General features: G+C 43.0%; 1 protein-coding gene across 1 annotated transcript in view; it reads left to right on the forward strand.

The window, feature by feature from the left end:
* Positions 1–640: 640 nt before the first annotated feature.
* The window catches only part of PPP1R1B (protein phosphatase 1 regulatory inhibitor subunit 1B), a 55,430-nt gene continuing 42,393 nt past the window's right edge, over positions 641–13,677 (forward strand). The window contains exon 1 of the mRNA XM_075177070.1: positions 641–1,141. Within this exon, the coding sequence (XP_075033171.1) occupies positions 1,004–1,141 (138 nt within the window). The 5' untranslated portion in view covers positions 641–1,003. The remainder of the gene's footprint in view (positions 1,142–13,677) is intronic.

Raw genomic sequence — 13,677 nt, forward strand, 5'->3', positions numbered from 1 at the left:
GTTGCATTTGTGGAGTAATATAGGAGTCATATGTGGAGTAATATTGGAGTATACAGTAGTATTTGTGGAGTAATATAGTAGTATATAGTTGCATTTGTGGAGTAATATAGGAGTATACAGTAGCATTTGTAGAGTAATATAGGAGTATATGATTTCATATGTAGAGTAATGCTAGTGGTTCATTTGCACTTGAAACATTTTTGCACTTGTTCATTTGCACTTGAAGCATATAGTCAGTGGCGTTCATGAAATACATGTGAGAGCATATGGTGTATGTGGTGAGCTGTAGTTAGTAATGGTGAGGTGCCTCATGACTCACTGATGTCAGTTCCTAGTGAATAGTATGCATTCTCATGAAAAGAGGTTTAGCCCACAAACCGGCTGCCACCACTTTGTTGCATGCAACAGTAACTGAGAGGGCATGCTGGGCCTTTTAGTTCCATCCCATAAGGAGAACCACAGGTTTTCTAAGCCTGCTTTATGTAATTATCCAACAGGAGCTTAATATTTACTTAAGTCACAGGTCTATAACACAAGTCGTGCCAAGGAGAGAGAGAAAGGCATGTGTCATTAAAGAGAACGGGACAGAAAGGCTAAACAGGGGAAAAGACAGACAGGGAGAAGCCAAGGGGAAGTGTAGACAAAGGTGCTGTGTGCAGAGAAGGCATATGCCAGAGGAGAGGTGGGATCCAACCTGGCAACTCCAGCAGTGAGTTAACAGAGGAAAGATCGGAACATACACTTTCTGCACAGACTGGTTATATGTGAGGGTGAGAGAAGGCAAACTAGTCTAGGGCAGAGGGAGGTACCAAGGTCACAAAAAAGTGAGAGGAAAGGGGGGGTCAAAAAGTGTGAGAGAGTAGAGTAAAGGAATAACATACAGAGCATCAGAGAGGGGGGCGATAACAAGGAGGAGTGAGCAGAACCACAGGAGGTAAACAGCTCATGGTGAGAGACAGAAGGACACAGAAAGCAGATTCCTGAGTAGTGAAGGGCAGTCAGGATGAGTTCTGGGACTCCACAAGGATTGCACTCCAGTCTCTCTCAGACAAACCCACAAATGGAGCCCAAGGGAAGAAAGAAGATCCAGTTTTCAGTGTCTGTGCCTCCCAGCCAACTAGACCCCCGAGCAGTGGAGATGGTGAGTACCTATGGCTGCACCATAAAGTTCATCAATATGACTGTTTGACTAACCCTTTAGCTGACAGGAGTAAGTTTTAAAAATAAATAAATTCTTCACATTCTAACCCTACCTCTTGTACAGTGCATTCTAATCCTTAAAAGTATCTTCTTCACGTGTGCATAGCTGCCAACAGTCCACTGTCCCTAATTTCAGTTCCAGATATTAAGTCTTTGCTCCTGGAAATATCCCTATTTTACAATACTGACCATCCGCACAACATAATTTATCTATTTCTTGATATAAAATGATATGTTCATGATCTATGCTTGTTCTCTGGTCTTTAAGCAAGTTTTCATTATATAGTAACATTTACAAACACTTACATTATGAGGATGCTTAGTGACAACAGCATAATGGTAGGTGTAGAGCACCAACGTACACTTACACTGTGATGATCCTGCTAAGCTGCAAAGTGTCCGCGGAAGTTATGTTAAAATGTTGGTAGATCTGCATGTGCTGAATTCTAAAACTCTCAAGTCTCTTCTTCAGTTATTTTTTAAATCTCATTTTCACATGCACATAGTATTTAAGCATCTCACATGCCTCCATTTTTTAATTTGCTGAGAATTCTTCAAAGATAACTCCATATAAAAAGATAGTTTAACCTCACATCCCCAACTAGCTGAACCAAGGACATAGGTCCTATACCAGCAACCCATGCAGCAGTGGACAATTCCACCCGGACAACGAGCAGCAGGAAAGGTTGAAACAGCACTTAGGGGCTTATTTATTAAGCCATAAACCATGCAGAAACATTACTATGTAAGAAAAGCCTAACACAGGAGAAATCATAGATATCTCCTGCATTAGGCTAAGTTTCGCATAATACCGCAGTCCCCTTAATTTTCAATGGGGACTGTGGTCTGGGGCTATTTAACAAGCTCCAAAAAGCCTAACTATTCGGAGCCTGAGCCCATTGGCTAACGGCATCTGAAGATGACATTAGCCATTCTACCCTATGGGGAGCACGGTGGCTCAGTGGTTAGCACTTCTGCCTCACAGCACTGAGGTCATGAGTTCATTTCCTGACCATGGCCTTATCTGTGTGGAGTTTGTATGTTCTCCACGTGTTTGTGTGGGTTTCCCCCTGGTGCTGTGGTTTCCCCCCACACTCCAAAAACATACTGGAAGGTTAATTGGCTGCTAACAAATTGATCCTAGTCTCTGTCTATGTGTGTGTGTCTGTGTGTGTGTGTTAGGGGATTTAGACTGTAAGCTCCATTGGGGCAGGGACTGATGTGAATGAGTTCTCTGTACAGCGCTGCGGAATTAGTGGCACTATATAAATAAATGATGATGATGATGGGGAGAGTAGTAGAGGGAACTTTGGATCCTTGACCACAGTCTTCATGCTCTTCCCTCCGGTTCCTATCGCAAAGCCACTTTGCTATAGTAACTGGAGAGGAGTGACAACCCAAGGTTTAAGGTAAGTGAAGTCATTGCTGGATAGCCTCCTATAGGACGTGCTGTCCCGGGATTGAATAAATGGTTTTGAAAAATCACCTGTCATTGTTGCGATGACAGATAATTACCGGGGCAAAACCCTGTTAATTAATAACGAGGCCCCTTAAACAGTCTATAATAGAGGACTGGACTGCACAGAACCATAGTTCTGTGGAAGCAGGGCCTATGTTAGAAACTGACACAGCGGACCTGAATCATTAAAGCACGTATCTGTAGGGAGTAGTAAAACTCCATGCAAATAGGCTCTGCTTACAACCATAGTCGACAAGGAACTGATCTCAAGATACGTTTCTTGTTGACTACCCCTCTCTGCACTAATACACAGGAAGCTGTAGGATACTTACGTACCTGTCAGCCTCTGCAGCAGCCAGCAGGTCTAGCAGCATTACAGCCGCTGGCTGGACTCGTCAGCTCAATACAGTGTAATAGTAAATAATAATAATGAAAAAAAGCGTGACCCCCCCTCCCAACGATACTAACCCTTGTGCTGTGCGTGGGCTCCCCCAGATTTTACTCTAACCAGCACTAGGCAAGCCAGGCGGGGCTGTTGGCACTATAGCAGGGGAACCCGAAGTATGGGTTCCCCTGTCATAATGATAAACCAGCCCAGGCTTGTCATCCTGAGGCTAGATTCTCTAGGGAGTTGGAGCCTGCAAAAAAAAAGTGTGCCCTAGTGAAGGCACTTGGGCTCTTCCCACATCCCTGGGTGTTGTGTGTGTGGTAATAAAGTGAATAATTTAAGTGTAAACACTATTTTAGTTTGTGGAACTACAGTTACCAACAAGCCCAGTCTGCCATTAACAATTTGAGCATGTTGGCGCTTGTAGAACTACAAGCGTCAGCATACCCAAGGCATGCTGGCACATGGAGAACCACAATGGCCAGCATGCTCTGACTCACAGGGCCCGCTGAGCCATGTTGGGCCACAAAATAAAATTTAAAGAAACCACACTCCTCGTGCATACCACATAATTTCATTATTTTTTTAAAAACAAAAAAAGGATATACTTACTAACATCTGTGTTCTTCATGTGCAAAGGATCCAATCTCGTAAGCTTTTAATCCAATATGCTTGTGATCCTGAAAGTGTCCAAAAATATCACATTCAAGGTCCTGGAGTTGTCCATAAAAATAAATCCACCAAAAATATTCCACTGGTGAACGAAAACAAAATCTTCTTTTCTTGAATCTTGAAGAACCCCAAATAATCCACTGGATCCAGTTTGGCAAAAAAATAAACCCTCACAGACGACGAGAACCACTGCATAATGAATTATTCCACGCTGCGGGTTCCCCTGCTATAGTACCAACAACCCCAGCTGGCTTGCCTAGTGCTGGTTGGAGCAAAATCGTGTGTGTGTGTGGGGGGGGGGGGAACCCCACGTTCCCCCTCACAACTGACCAGCATTAGGCTGGCAGAAGGAGGGTTTATATCATTTGGAGAGGGGGAGTCTGCGCTTTTTTTTTTCATCTATCTTTTACAACTGTCTAGTGCTGCTGGGTCCAGTGGTTGTAATGCCGCCAGTCCCGATGCAAGCATTTAGACTAGACTCCCTGCTGGTGCAGGAGATACAGGTGAAATCAGCACACTTGGATGTTCCTTGCAATGAAACGCCCTTACTGTACATTGCTTACGTTCAGCCACCTCATTCACTCCCCTAAAATGTAGGCTGTAGTAAGCCTTTTTTTAACAAAAAAAAATAGCTTGTTCTATGCCTGCGCATAATGATCTTGCCTTAATGACTTGGGCCCAGCATGTTTAAACTGTTTCTAGTTGTGAAGTCTGGGAGGAAACGTTGTTACAGTGGTTGCTGGGGTGAAATAAGTGGGTCCTTATCCTGGAGGAAACGAGGCTGTTAGTAAAAATTAGACTTGAGATTTTTTTTACACTTGTGCAGTGCTCTCAGCTTCTCAATGCAGTACATTATTTACTTCCTAATGCTCTGTGTCACCTGTGCAGTGCATTCAAAACCTCATGTTTGTCTTTTACATTAAAGTAGCTTTAGCATTCATCAGGCGTGTCATATTACAGAGATTCAGTTCTTTTCACAAGCAGTACATTTTAAAACCTTTCTTTGGCATAAACAGAAACAGAACACCAGTGCAGGTTACGAAATACATGACGTATTTTCCAAACTGTATTTGTGTCTTTTTCATTTTTTGAGTCTATGTACAAACTGGAGAAGACCAGATTTATGTTCTATATGACTTGGGCAATAAGTGATCTTGCATCATATTAATTTGGGAAAAGTCCTGCTGGGTCACAAGAATTCTGAGGATTAATCAGTGGCACACGCAGCAGCTTTGAGAATATCAGTCTATTAGTGTGTGCGGTCTTTAATTGAATCCTGAATGGAGGACATGTGCACTGCACAGTCTGCTCACTCTGTGTCTAATTCATTAAGGGACACATATTGAGCACAATTTGTGTTTTTTTAAAAACGCATCTAAATAGGATATTCGCAAGCCCGAATTCAACAAGGAGCGGATCTGAAAATATATGCGGTGATGAATACAGGTGTATGTTTGCTCTGCTCTACTAGACAATACACTGCAGGATACGTCCAATACATATATGTAATATAAAATCACACCAAAAACTATTTTACATGTGCAAAAAAAAATTATGTCACCTCTTAATAATATAGGCATTAATGATAAAACATTTTAAAAATATTATTTTTTTTCCCCCCATGAAATACTTTCATTAGGATGTTATGAATGTCTACTGTACATAAAAATGTTTTTTACAGTTGCTTCTGATTGCAAACACATGTCCTAGCATGTATACACAGCCGTATAGATACATAGATACATAGCCGTCCCAACAGACCCCTCTGTCTGTCCAGGCCCCCTAGTCTTACTGGCTGACCCCTCTCCCTCGTGATGCGACGGCTCCAACTCACTGATAGGCTGGGAGCGTGCTGTGTGGTGACACCAATACTGCGCTGTGGCATTCAATGGCTGGGAACCACCGTACCATGTTGACACAAGGTAAGTAAATTGGGGGTATTTACTGTGATGGGGGGAGTGGAGCATGTACTGTGATGAGAGAGGGAGGTAGCAGAGCATGTACTGTGATAAGGGAGGAGGCATGTACTGTGATGGGGGAGGGGGGAACAGAGCATCCACTGTGATGAGGGAGAGGGGAGCAGAGCATTTACTGCGATGAGGGGCGGAGCATGTATTGTGATGAGACTGGGAGTGGAGCATGTACTGTGATGAGGAAGGGAAGTAGTGGAGCATGCACAGTGATGAGAGGTAGAAAGAAGAGCAGGTACTGTGATGAGGGAGGGGGAGCGGAGCATGCACTGTGATGAGGGGGAAGGCATGTACTGTGATGAGGTGGGGGGGAGGCATGTACTGTGATTGAAAGGGGGGAACAAAGCATGTACTGTGATGGGGGAGCAGAGCATGTACTGTGATGAGGGAGGGGGAGCGGAGCATGCACTGTGATGAGGGAGGTGGGGAGGCATGTACTGTGATGGGAAGGGGGGAACAAAGCATGTACTGTAATGGGGGAGCAGAGCATTAACTGTGATGAAGGGGTGGGGAGCATGTACTGTGATGAGGGAGGGGGAGCAGAGCATGTACTCTGATGAGGGGTTTGAGTGGAGCATGAACAGGAGAAGGGGGGGCCTGTCAGATTAATTAGTACTGGGACCCTCAGTTTCTAATGGCAGCCCTGGAAGTAGGTGTCCTTTGCGCTCGAAGATGAATTGAACGATGCTGCGTTCTGTGGCGTATGGTGCAGTTCTGGGCATGCACACGCACCAAATCTCCATTTACATCCGTCACTGAATCAGTCCCTCTGTGTTGAACTTTTCTCCATGTATAACAGAGTATACTGAGAATTAAATGGTATTATGAGAGAGGCGAGTACAAAATAACAGATAATGAGAGGTTAAATAAGTGAACATAGTAGAGAAAGAGGACTAGAGCTGTATGAAGCCCCAGAAATGTTTTTTACTGTGGCTCATACGAATTTCATCAGCAAAATTAACAGAGGACTGTGAATGTTGCTTAAAAGGAGCACCTGTGGGAGTCCGGGCCAGCGAGAGGTGGGGACGGGTACTAATTAACCATGCCCTGGCATGTTACGGGGCCCGGCCCAGGCCGTCTCTACCGACGGACTGTTTGTTTTTTTTTAACTTTTTTTTTTAATCTGTTATCCCTTCTTTTTGCGGGGGGGGGGGGGTGTTTTCAGCGCTGCGATCATGTGAGTATACAAATATTCACATGACCGCGGCACAGGCGGCTTCCCTCCGTTTGCACTGAATGTCATGCATGACAGTGAGGAGAGACGCACAGCAGAGAGACGACAGGAGACAGTAGAAGAGAAAAGAAAAGAGATGACAGAAGCCAATACAAAGGTAATTAAAAGAACGGAGGAAAGGCACAGCGTGATGGGGGGGAAAGGTACAGTGTGGGGATGAAGAAGAGGGGGGGGAGACAGGCACAGTGTGGTGATGAAGAGGGTGGAAGGGACAGTGTGGTGAAGAAGAAGAAGAGGGGGGGAGAGAGAGAGAAAGGCACATTGTGGTGATGAAGAAGAGGGGGGGGGAGAGTGAGAAAGGCACAGTGTGGTGATGAAGAAGAGGGGGGGGAGAGAGAGAAAGGGACAGTGTGGTGATGAAGAAGAGGGAGGAGAGAGAGAGAAAGGCACAGTGTGGAGTGTGGTGATGAAGAAGAGGGGGGGGAGGCACAGCATGGTAAAGAAGAGGGGGTAGAGAGAGAAAGGCACAGGGTGAAGGGGTGCCTGGAGAAGGGGGGAGGAAAAGCAGCATGGCACAGTGTGATGAAGGGGGGCCAGGTGAAGTGGGGGGGAAGTAGCATGGAGGGTGCTGTGTGCTCATACGGGGGCATAGTGTGGTTGTGATGAATGGGCACAGTGTGATCATAAGGAGGCACAGCATGGTGATGATGAAGGGGCGCAGTAATGTGTGTGTGACGGCACAGGGAGCTTTTGGCAATGTAGTGTGTGTGAGGTAGGTGGTGGCTAATTAATGGGTGCTATTTTGTTTTTGAGGTGATGGGGCAATGTATTAGTGGGAACTAATAATTTAAGATGGGGTGGTTTAGGGACTACTGAATGTGGGGTGAGTTTGGGAAGAATGAGGTCTCTTTATTAAATGTGACTATGAATTATTTAATGGCAGTGATGGTTGTGGGAAATAGGTATATTTATGAAATGTAAATACTATTAATTCATTGCTGGGGCTGTTTGTAGGGAAGAATTATTTATTAAACGGGAATACTATTATTTTAATGTTGAAGCTGGAGGAAGGCCTAATTAATAATTGTGGCTGGTATTGATTTAACGCCGGGGCTCTTTGGAATTTTCTAAATGTACCCATTATTTTTTTCAAATAAGGCCCCCAACATTCCAGGATCCAGACAAACCACAACTAAAGAAACCTGCAGCCACAGGTGATGAAAGTGACAAGAACAGGTAGAAGAGAGCAGGAGAGTGTTTGAAATGTTGTGATTCTAGTGGGACAATGCCAATTTTTGGTGAGTGTTCTGCCCAATGTAAGGTGCAGACCAAGACTGTGAACTCTTTCTGTGCACACTGCATTCTTTCTATACTACACTGTGGTGCTAGATGTCCTGAAAGTCAGAAGTGCTTGGACATATGTCACGCTCCGGCTAATTCAGGGCCTAGAGATTTTGACCTTCGAGCAACGCCCCAATGATGCATAGCCACGCCCCAATTGTATGACAACACCCACTATTAATTTTGGGCCACATGAAGTTGTTGTACCGGGGCCCTGAATTCCTCTTGGCAGTCCTGGTGGGAGTGTAACAATTTTATCTGAAAATAGGTGATCCTTGCTAAGTGTTAGCATTAATACAGCTAGTTATACAAAATCATGACAAATCCAGATAATTTAAATGAAGTGCAGGGGCTGGAGTTGCAGACCATTTTTCTCAATGTAAAGAGACTTGAATATTACTCTGCATGGGAAAATACATTTGTCTGTGTATTCCAACAAATGGAGATCATTTACTGACAATGCATTTAGGCGTAAAATTTGCGCTAAGCCAGTGGTTCCCAAACTTTCTCAGTTTCGAGGCACCCTTAGGGTCACCATAATTTTTCCAAGGCACCCTTATACCAAAATAATTACTGAGTAGTACCGTTTCGTAAGTAGTTGGGTCAAAATAAAGTAAGATGTATTTAGGCCCCTTCACCATCATATTGTGCCCTTTCATCATATCACTGCGTCCCTTCACCATATCACTCTGTGTCCGCTTCGCCATCTCACCCTCTGTGTCCCCCTCTTCGCCATCTCACACTCTGTGTCCCCTTCTTCATCAGCTTACACTCTGTCCGCCTCTTCATCAGCTTCTCACTCTTTCCCCCTCTTCATCAGCTCTCACTCTTTCCCCCTCTTCATCAGCTCTCACTTTGTCCCCTTCTTCATCAGCTCTCACTCTGGAACCCTCTTCATCAGCATCTCACTCTGTCCCTCCCTTCAGCATCTCACTCTGTCCCCCCCTTCAGCATCTCACACTGTCCCCCCTTCAGCATCTCACTCTGTCCCCCTCTTCAGCATCTCACTCTGTCTCCCCCTTCAGCATCTCACTCTGTCCCCCCTTCAGTATCTCACATTGTCCCCCCTTCAGCATCTCACTCTGTCCCCCCTTCAGCATCTCACTCTGTCCCCCCCTTCAGCATCTCACTCGTTCCCCCCCTTCAGCATCTCACTCTGTCCCCCCTTCAGCATCTCTCTCTGCCCCCCTTCAGCATCTCTCTCTGTACCCCCCCCCCCTTCATCATCTCTCTCTCTGTCCCCCTTGACTCTCCTTTCCTTTGCTTAATTTCTTTCCTCATTTTCTGCTGTCTTCTTTCCTGATGTCCTCTCTGCTGCTGCTCCTCACTGACACTGTCGGACTTGATGACATCACGCCCGGCAGTCAGTGAGAACAGTGAGGAGGAGAATCCCGTGCTGGATTTGTATGTTTTTTTTTCGCTCTTCTTCTTTTGCAAGTGGCGGCCGCGGCACCCCTGTGACAGCGCTGCAGCACCCCAGGGAGCCGCAGCGCACACTTTGGGAACCGCTGCACTAAGCCATAGCAACCAATAAGGCACTTTCACTGAAAATTGTTTTACATCCAGTATATAGCGCAAATGCATGGTATTACACTGATGCACCTGGATTATCCTCCATACATGTGTATGTCTACCCTATGCTAACGCTATACAACATGTTCTATGCTATAGTCCCTTAGCCATTTACTCACATTCCACTTTGGGACAGCCCCAACTTCCTCCAAGCTTTATCCCTTACACCTAGGGTGAGGTCAAATGTTAGATTCAGTAATGATTTACCCAGTGGTCGAAGTGGGCTGGTATACAGGGGTATGCCATACCACCACTTTTAAATTCCCACTTCGACTACTTGATTTACCAAAAAGAGGAATATTCCTTACATTCAAACATCCCCAAAAGGCATTTGACCTCCCTACCTATGCCTTCCATCAATACTTATAAATTGAACATTTTGTCCAATACTCCTTGGCCAGGATCTTTGTAAGATCACTATCCACATTTGAATGGCTTTGTCTGAGCAGTTCTTCATGCAGGGTCCTCATCCCAACCCTATACCACACAGCACTAACTAAAAGCACATCAGTGAAGTGAAGGTCTAAGAAGAATTAGGCAAACGGTCTTGGTGGAGAGCTGGACAAGGAAGACTGGTCAGACATCCAGTTAAGGGTAACAAAATCCTATATCAATGTGTCAAGGAAAATGCATTTAAATTGTTATACTGATGGTATCAACCAAGTTCCAACCAAGCTACAGAAGATCTACTCTAAATCCTTCCCCCTCTGTTAGAGAGGCTTTTAAGATGCTGGTTTCTTTTTACATATTTGGTGGAACTGTGGGCAGCATGGTGGCTTAGTGGTTAGCAATTCCGCCTCACAGCACTGGGGTCATAAGTTTGATTCCTGACCATGGCCTTGTCTGTGTGGAGTTTATATGTTCTTCCCCTATTTGTATGAGTTTCCTCTAGGTGCTCCGGTTCCCTCCCAGACTACAAAAACATACTGGTAGGTTAATTCGCTGCTAACAAATTGACCCTAGTCTCTCTTGGTCTGTGTGTATGTTAAGAAATTTAGACTGTAAGCTCCAATGGGACAGGGACTGATGTGAGTGAGTTCTCTGGACAGAGCTGTGAAATTAGTTGCGCTATATAAATAGATGATGATTAACTGTCTAATTCTTCAAAGATTTTCACTGTATGCTCACACTCTCTAGTTGATGTAGACAACAGCCCTCTATACTCTAAATATTACTTCCCTGCCCACTATATATATATATATATATATATATATATATATATATATATATCCTTAAAATGAAGCAATGATTAAATAGGGTTGGAGGTTGCCTTAGGTTAAAAAAATGGGCAGACTAGGTGGGTCAAGTGGTTCTTATCTATATATGTAGATACATCTATAATATAAATGTCTAGTGGCGTGTGTTAGTCTGTCTGTGTGTGTGTGTAAAATATAAAACCAAGCTGCAGCGCCACCTGCTGGGCGGAGTTATACACTGACCTACTAAATTCTTAGTGTGTGTGGGAAAAAAATTCAGAAAGGGCTGAAATTTGGTATACTAAGATGTTTTTAATTTCTTAATTTAATTTGTTAATTGTTAAAAGTGTTTATAAAGATTTTAAAAAAATATATATATATTTCTTGAAGGAGAAGTGACAGTTGGGAGTGGTTGGTGGTTGCCGGGGGTGACAGTGGGGAGTGGTTGGTGGTTGAGGCCTGGGCCATGGCCCAAATGCATGACAAGAACCTTTTTAACACCTTAAGTAGCTTGATTTGACTAGAATGCATGAGTATCATGCACGGGTTAACTTGTATATATATATATATATATATATATATATATATATATATATATATATGTTGTAGAAACATAGAATTTGACAACAGAGATAAGAACCACCATAAATTCCATATATATATATATATATATGGGTCCCTTGGTCTCAATTTGACAATATCTCCTCCCCAATGCTTTAATACCACTCTCATCCCAATCAGACTCTAAAATTGGTCTTCTCAACCTCCAACTCTACTTCAATGCCCGAGAGGACTAACCCCTTCCCCTTGGTTCTGCTCCACACTCTTTCTTTTCATGTTTAATTAAATACCTAGGCATCTGAATCTCACCGCCTTACTGTTTTGTGCTTAACTTAGAACCTTGTAGATTTCTATATTTTCTGTGTAGTGTTGATGTATAGCAAAATGAAATACCCTGTGTACTTTTTATCCTTTTCAAAATATATATATTCACAGTTTGCACTGGTTATTACATGTGTATCTTTTCAAAATGCTATTAATAAAATGTTATTTTAAATAAATAAATAAAGAAGCAAGCAGTCACTTTGTTCATATTTATCTTTAAATAAATGTTTGTCAGCTCTGATCTGATGCAAAACTGAAATACATTTGTGAAATGGAAATGGCTGAAATACCTCTAAAATTGCATCCTCTCCACACCTTTATCTCATTACACTGTACTGATTACAGTACACACAAATTCTGACAAACTCCAAGCATTGATTAGGCAAGAATGGGCGGCTATCAGTCAGTATGTGGCCCAGAAGTTGTTTGACAGTATGACAGGGCAAATTGCAGATATCTTCAAAAAGTAGGGTCAACACTGCAAATATTGACTCTTTGCATAAAGTTAATGTAATGGTCAATGAAAGCCTTTGACACTTATGAAATGCTTGTAATTTTACTTCAGTATATCATAGCAACATCTGACAAAAAGGTCTAAAACTTTGTGAAAACCAATACTTGTGTCATTCTCAAAACATTTGGCCATGACTGTACATATTCATGTTTTTTTAATAACATGGTGCAAATGAACTGCCAATATAGAAAAATACAGTTAGCAGACTGTCCTGCTCTCTCCTACCTGTTCTTCCTGCTTTCCCTACCTGTGGTTTCTGGTGTCTCTTGCTCAGTTTGCCGCTTGTCTGGATCCTGAAATGCTGGGGGCCCTATCTGGAAAAGAAAATGGGTACATGAAATTTAGAAAACTCTAACGAGCTCTGGTGTTAAATCAAAATAACCCACATATAATGATAAGGCCTCTCTCCAACCCCAACATCAAAATACTAGCATTCACATTGAATAAATAAACCTCCCCCCAAGAGCCCCAGCAATAAATTAATAGCATTTACATTTAATAAATATAACCATTTCCCACAACTATCCTGGCATTAAATAATTCATATTCACCTTTAGTAAATAGCCCTCCTTCCCAAACTCATCCCCACATTCAATTAATAGCCCCAAACCACACTACTATTAAATAAAAGGTCCTATCACCTCAACTTAAATTATTAGGCCCCATTATTAAATTAAATAGCCCCATCATCACCCCACAAATAAATTAATAGCATCTACCATTAAAAAATTAGTTCCAACCCGCAGTCCATCTTTAAATTAATAGCTTACATCCCACCCAAATTACAGAAGAGACCGTCCCCCACCCAGCAATAAATGAATAGCATTTACGTATAAAAAATATACCTATTTCCCGCAACCATCAATGCCATTAAATAATCCATATTCAAATTTAATAAATAGACCTCATTGTCCCCAAACACACCCCCACATTCAATTAATAGCACCCAAACCACCCCATCTTAAATTAATAGACCCCACTATTAAATTACATTACCCCACCATCACCCCACAAACAAAATAGCACCTATTAGCCACCACCTACCTCACACCCACATTACATTGCCACACGCTCCCTTGTCATCACATACACACAGTACTGCTATCAGCGCCTCCCCCCCCCCTTACCCCCTTCACACTTACCTGTCATAATGAGTGATTTAGATAGAAAGGGGGGTGAGCTGGAAATTTGACCCCTCCAGGTACTGTTTGAATTACTAACAATGTCCAGATAGGACTTGATATTAGTATATATAATATATATGGGATTTTTACATTAGATTTAATAATCTGGTACTTATTGTTCT

The sequence above is a fragment of the Mixophyes fleayi genome, chromosome 6 (genome assembly GCF_038048845.1).
Source record: "Mixophyes fleayi isolate aMixFle1 chromosome 6, aMixFle1.hap1, whole genome shotgun sequence".
Classification (NCBI taxonomy): Eukaryota; Metazoa; Chordata; class Amphibia; order Anura; family Limnodynastidae; genus Mixophyes; species Mixophyes fleayi.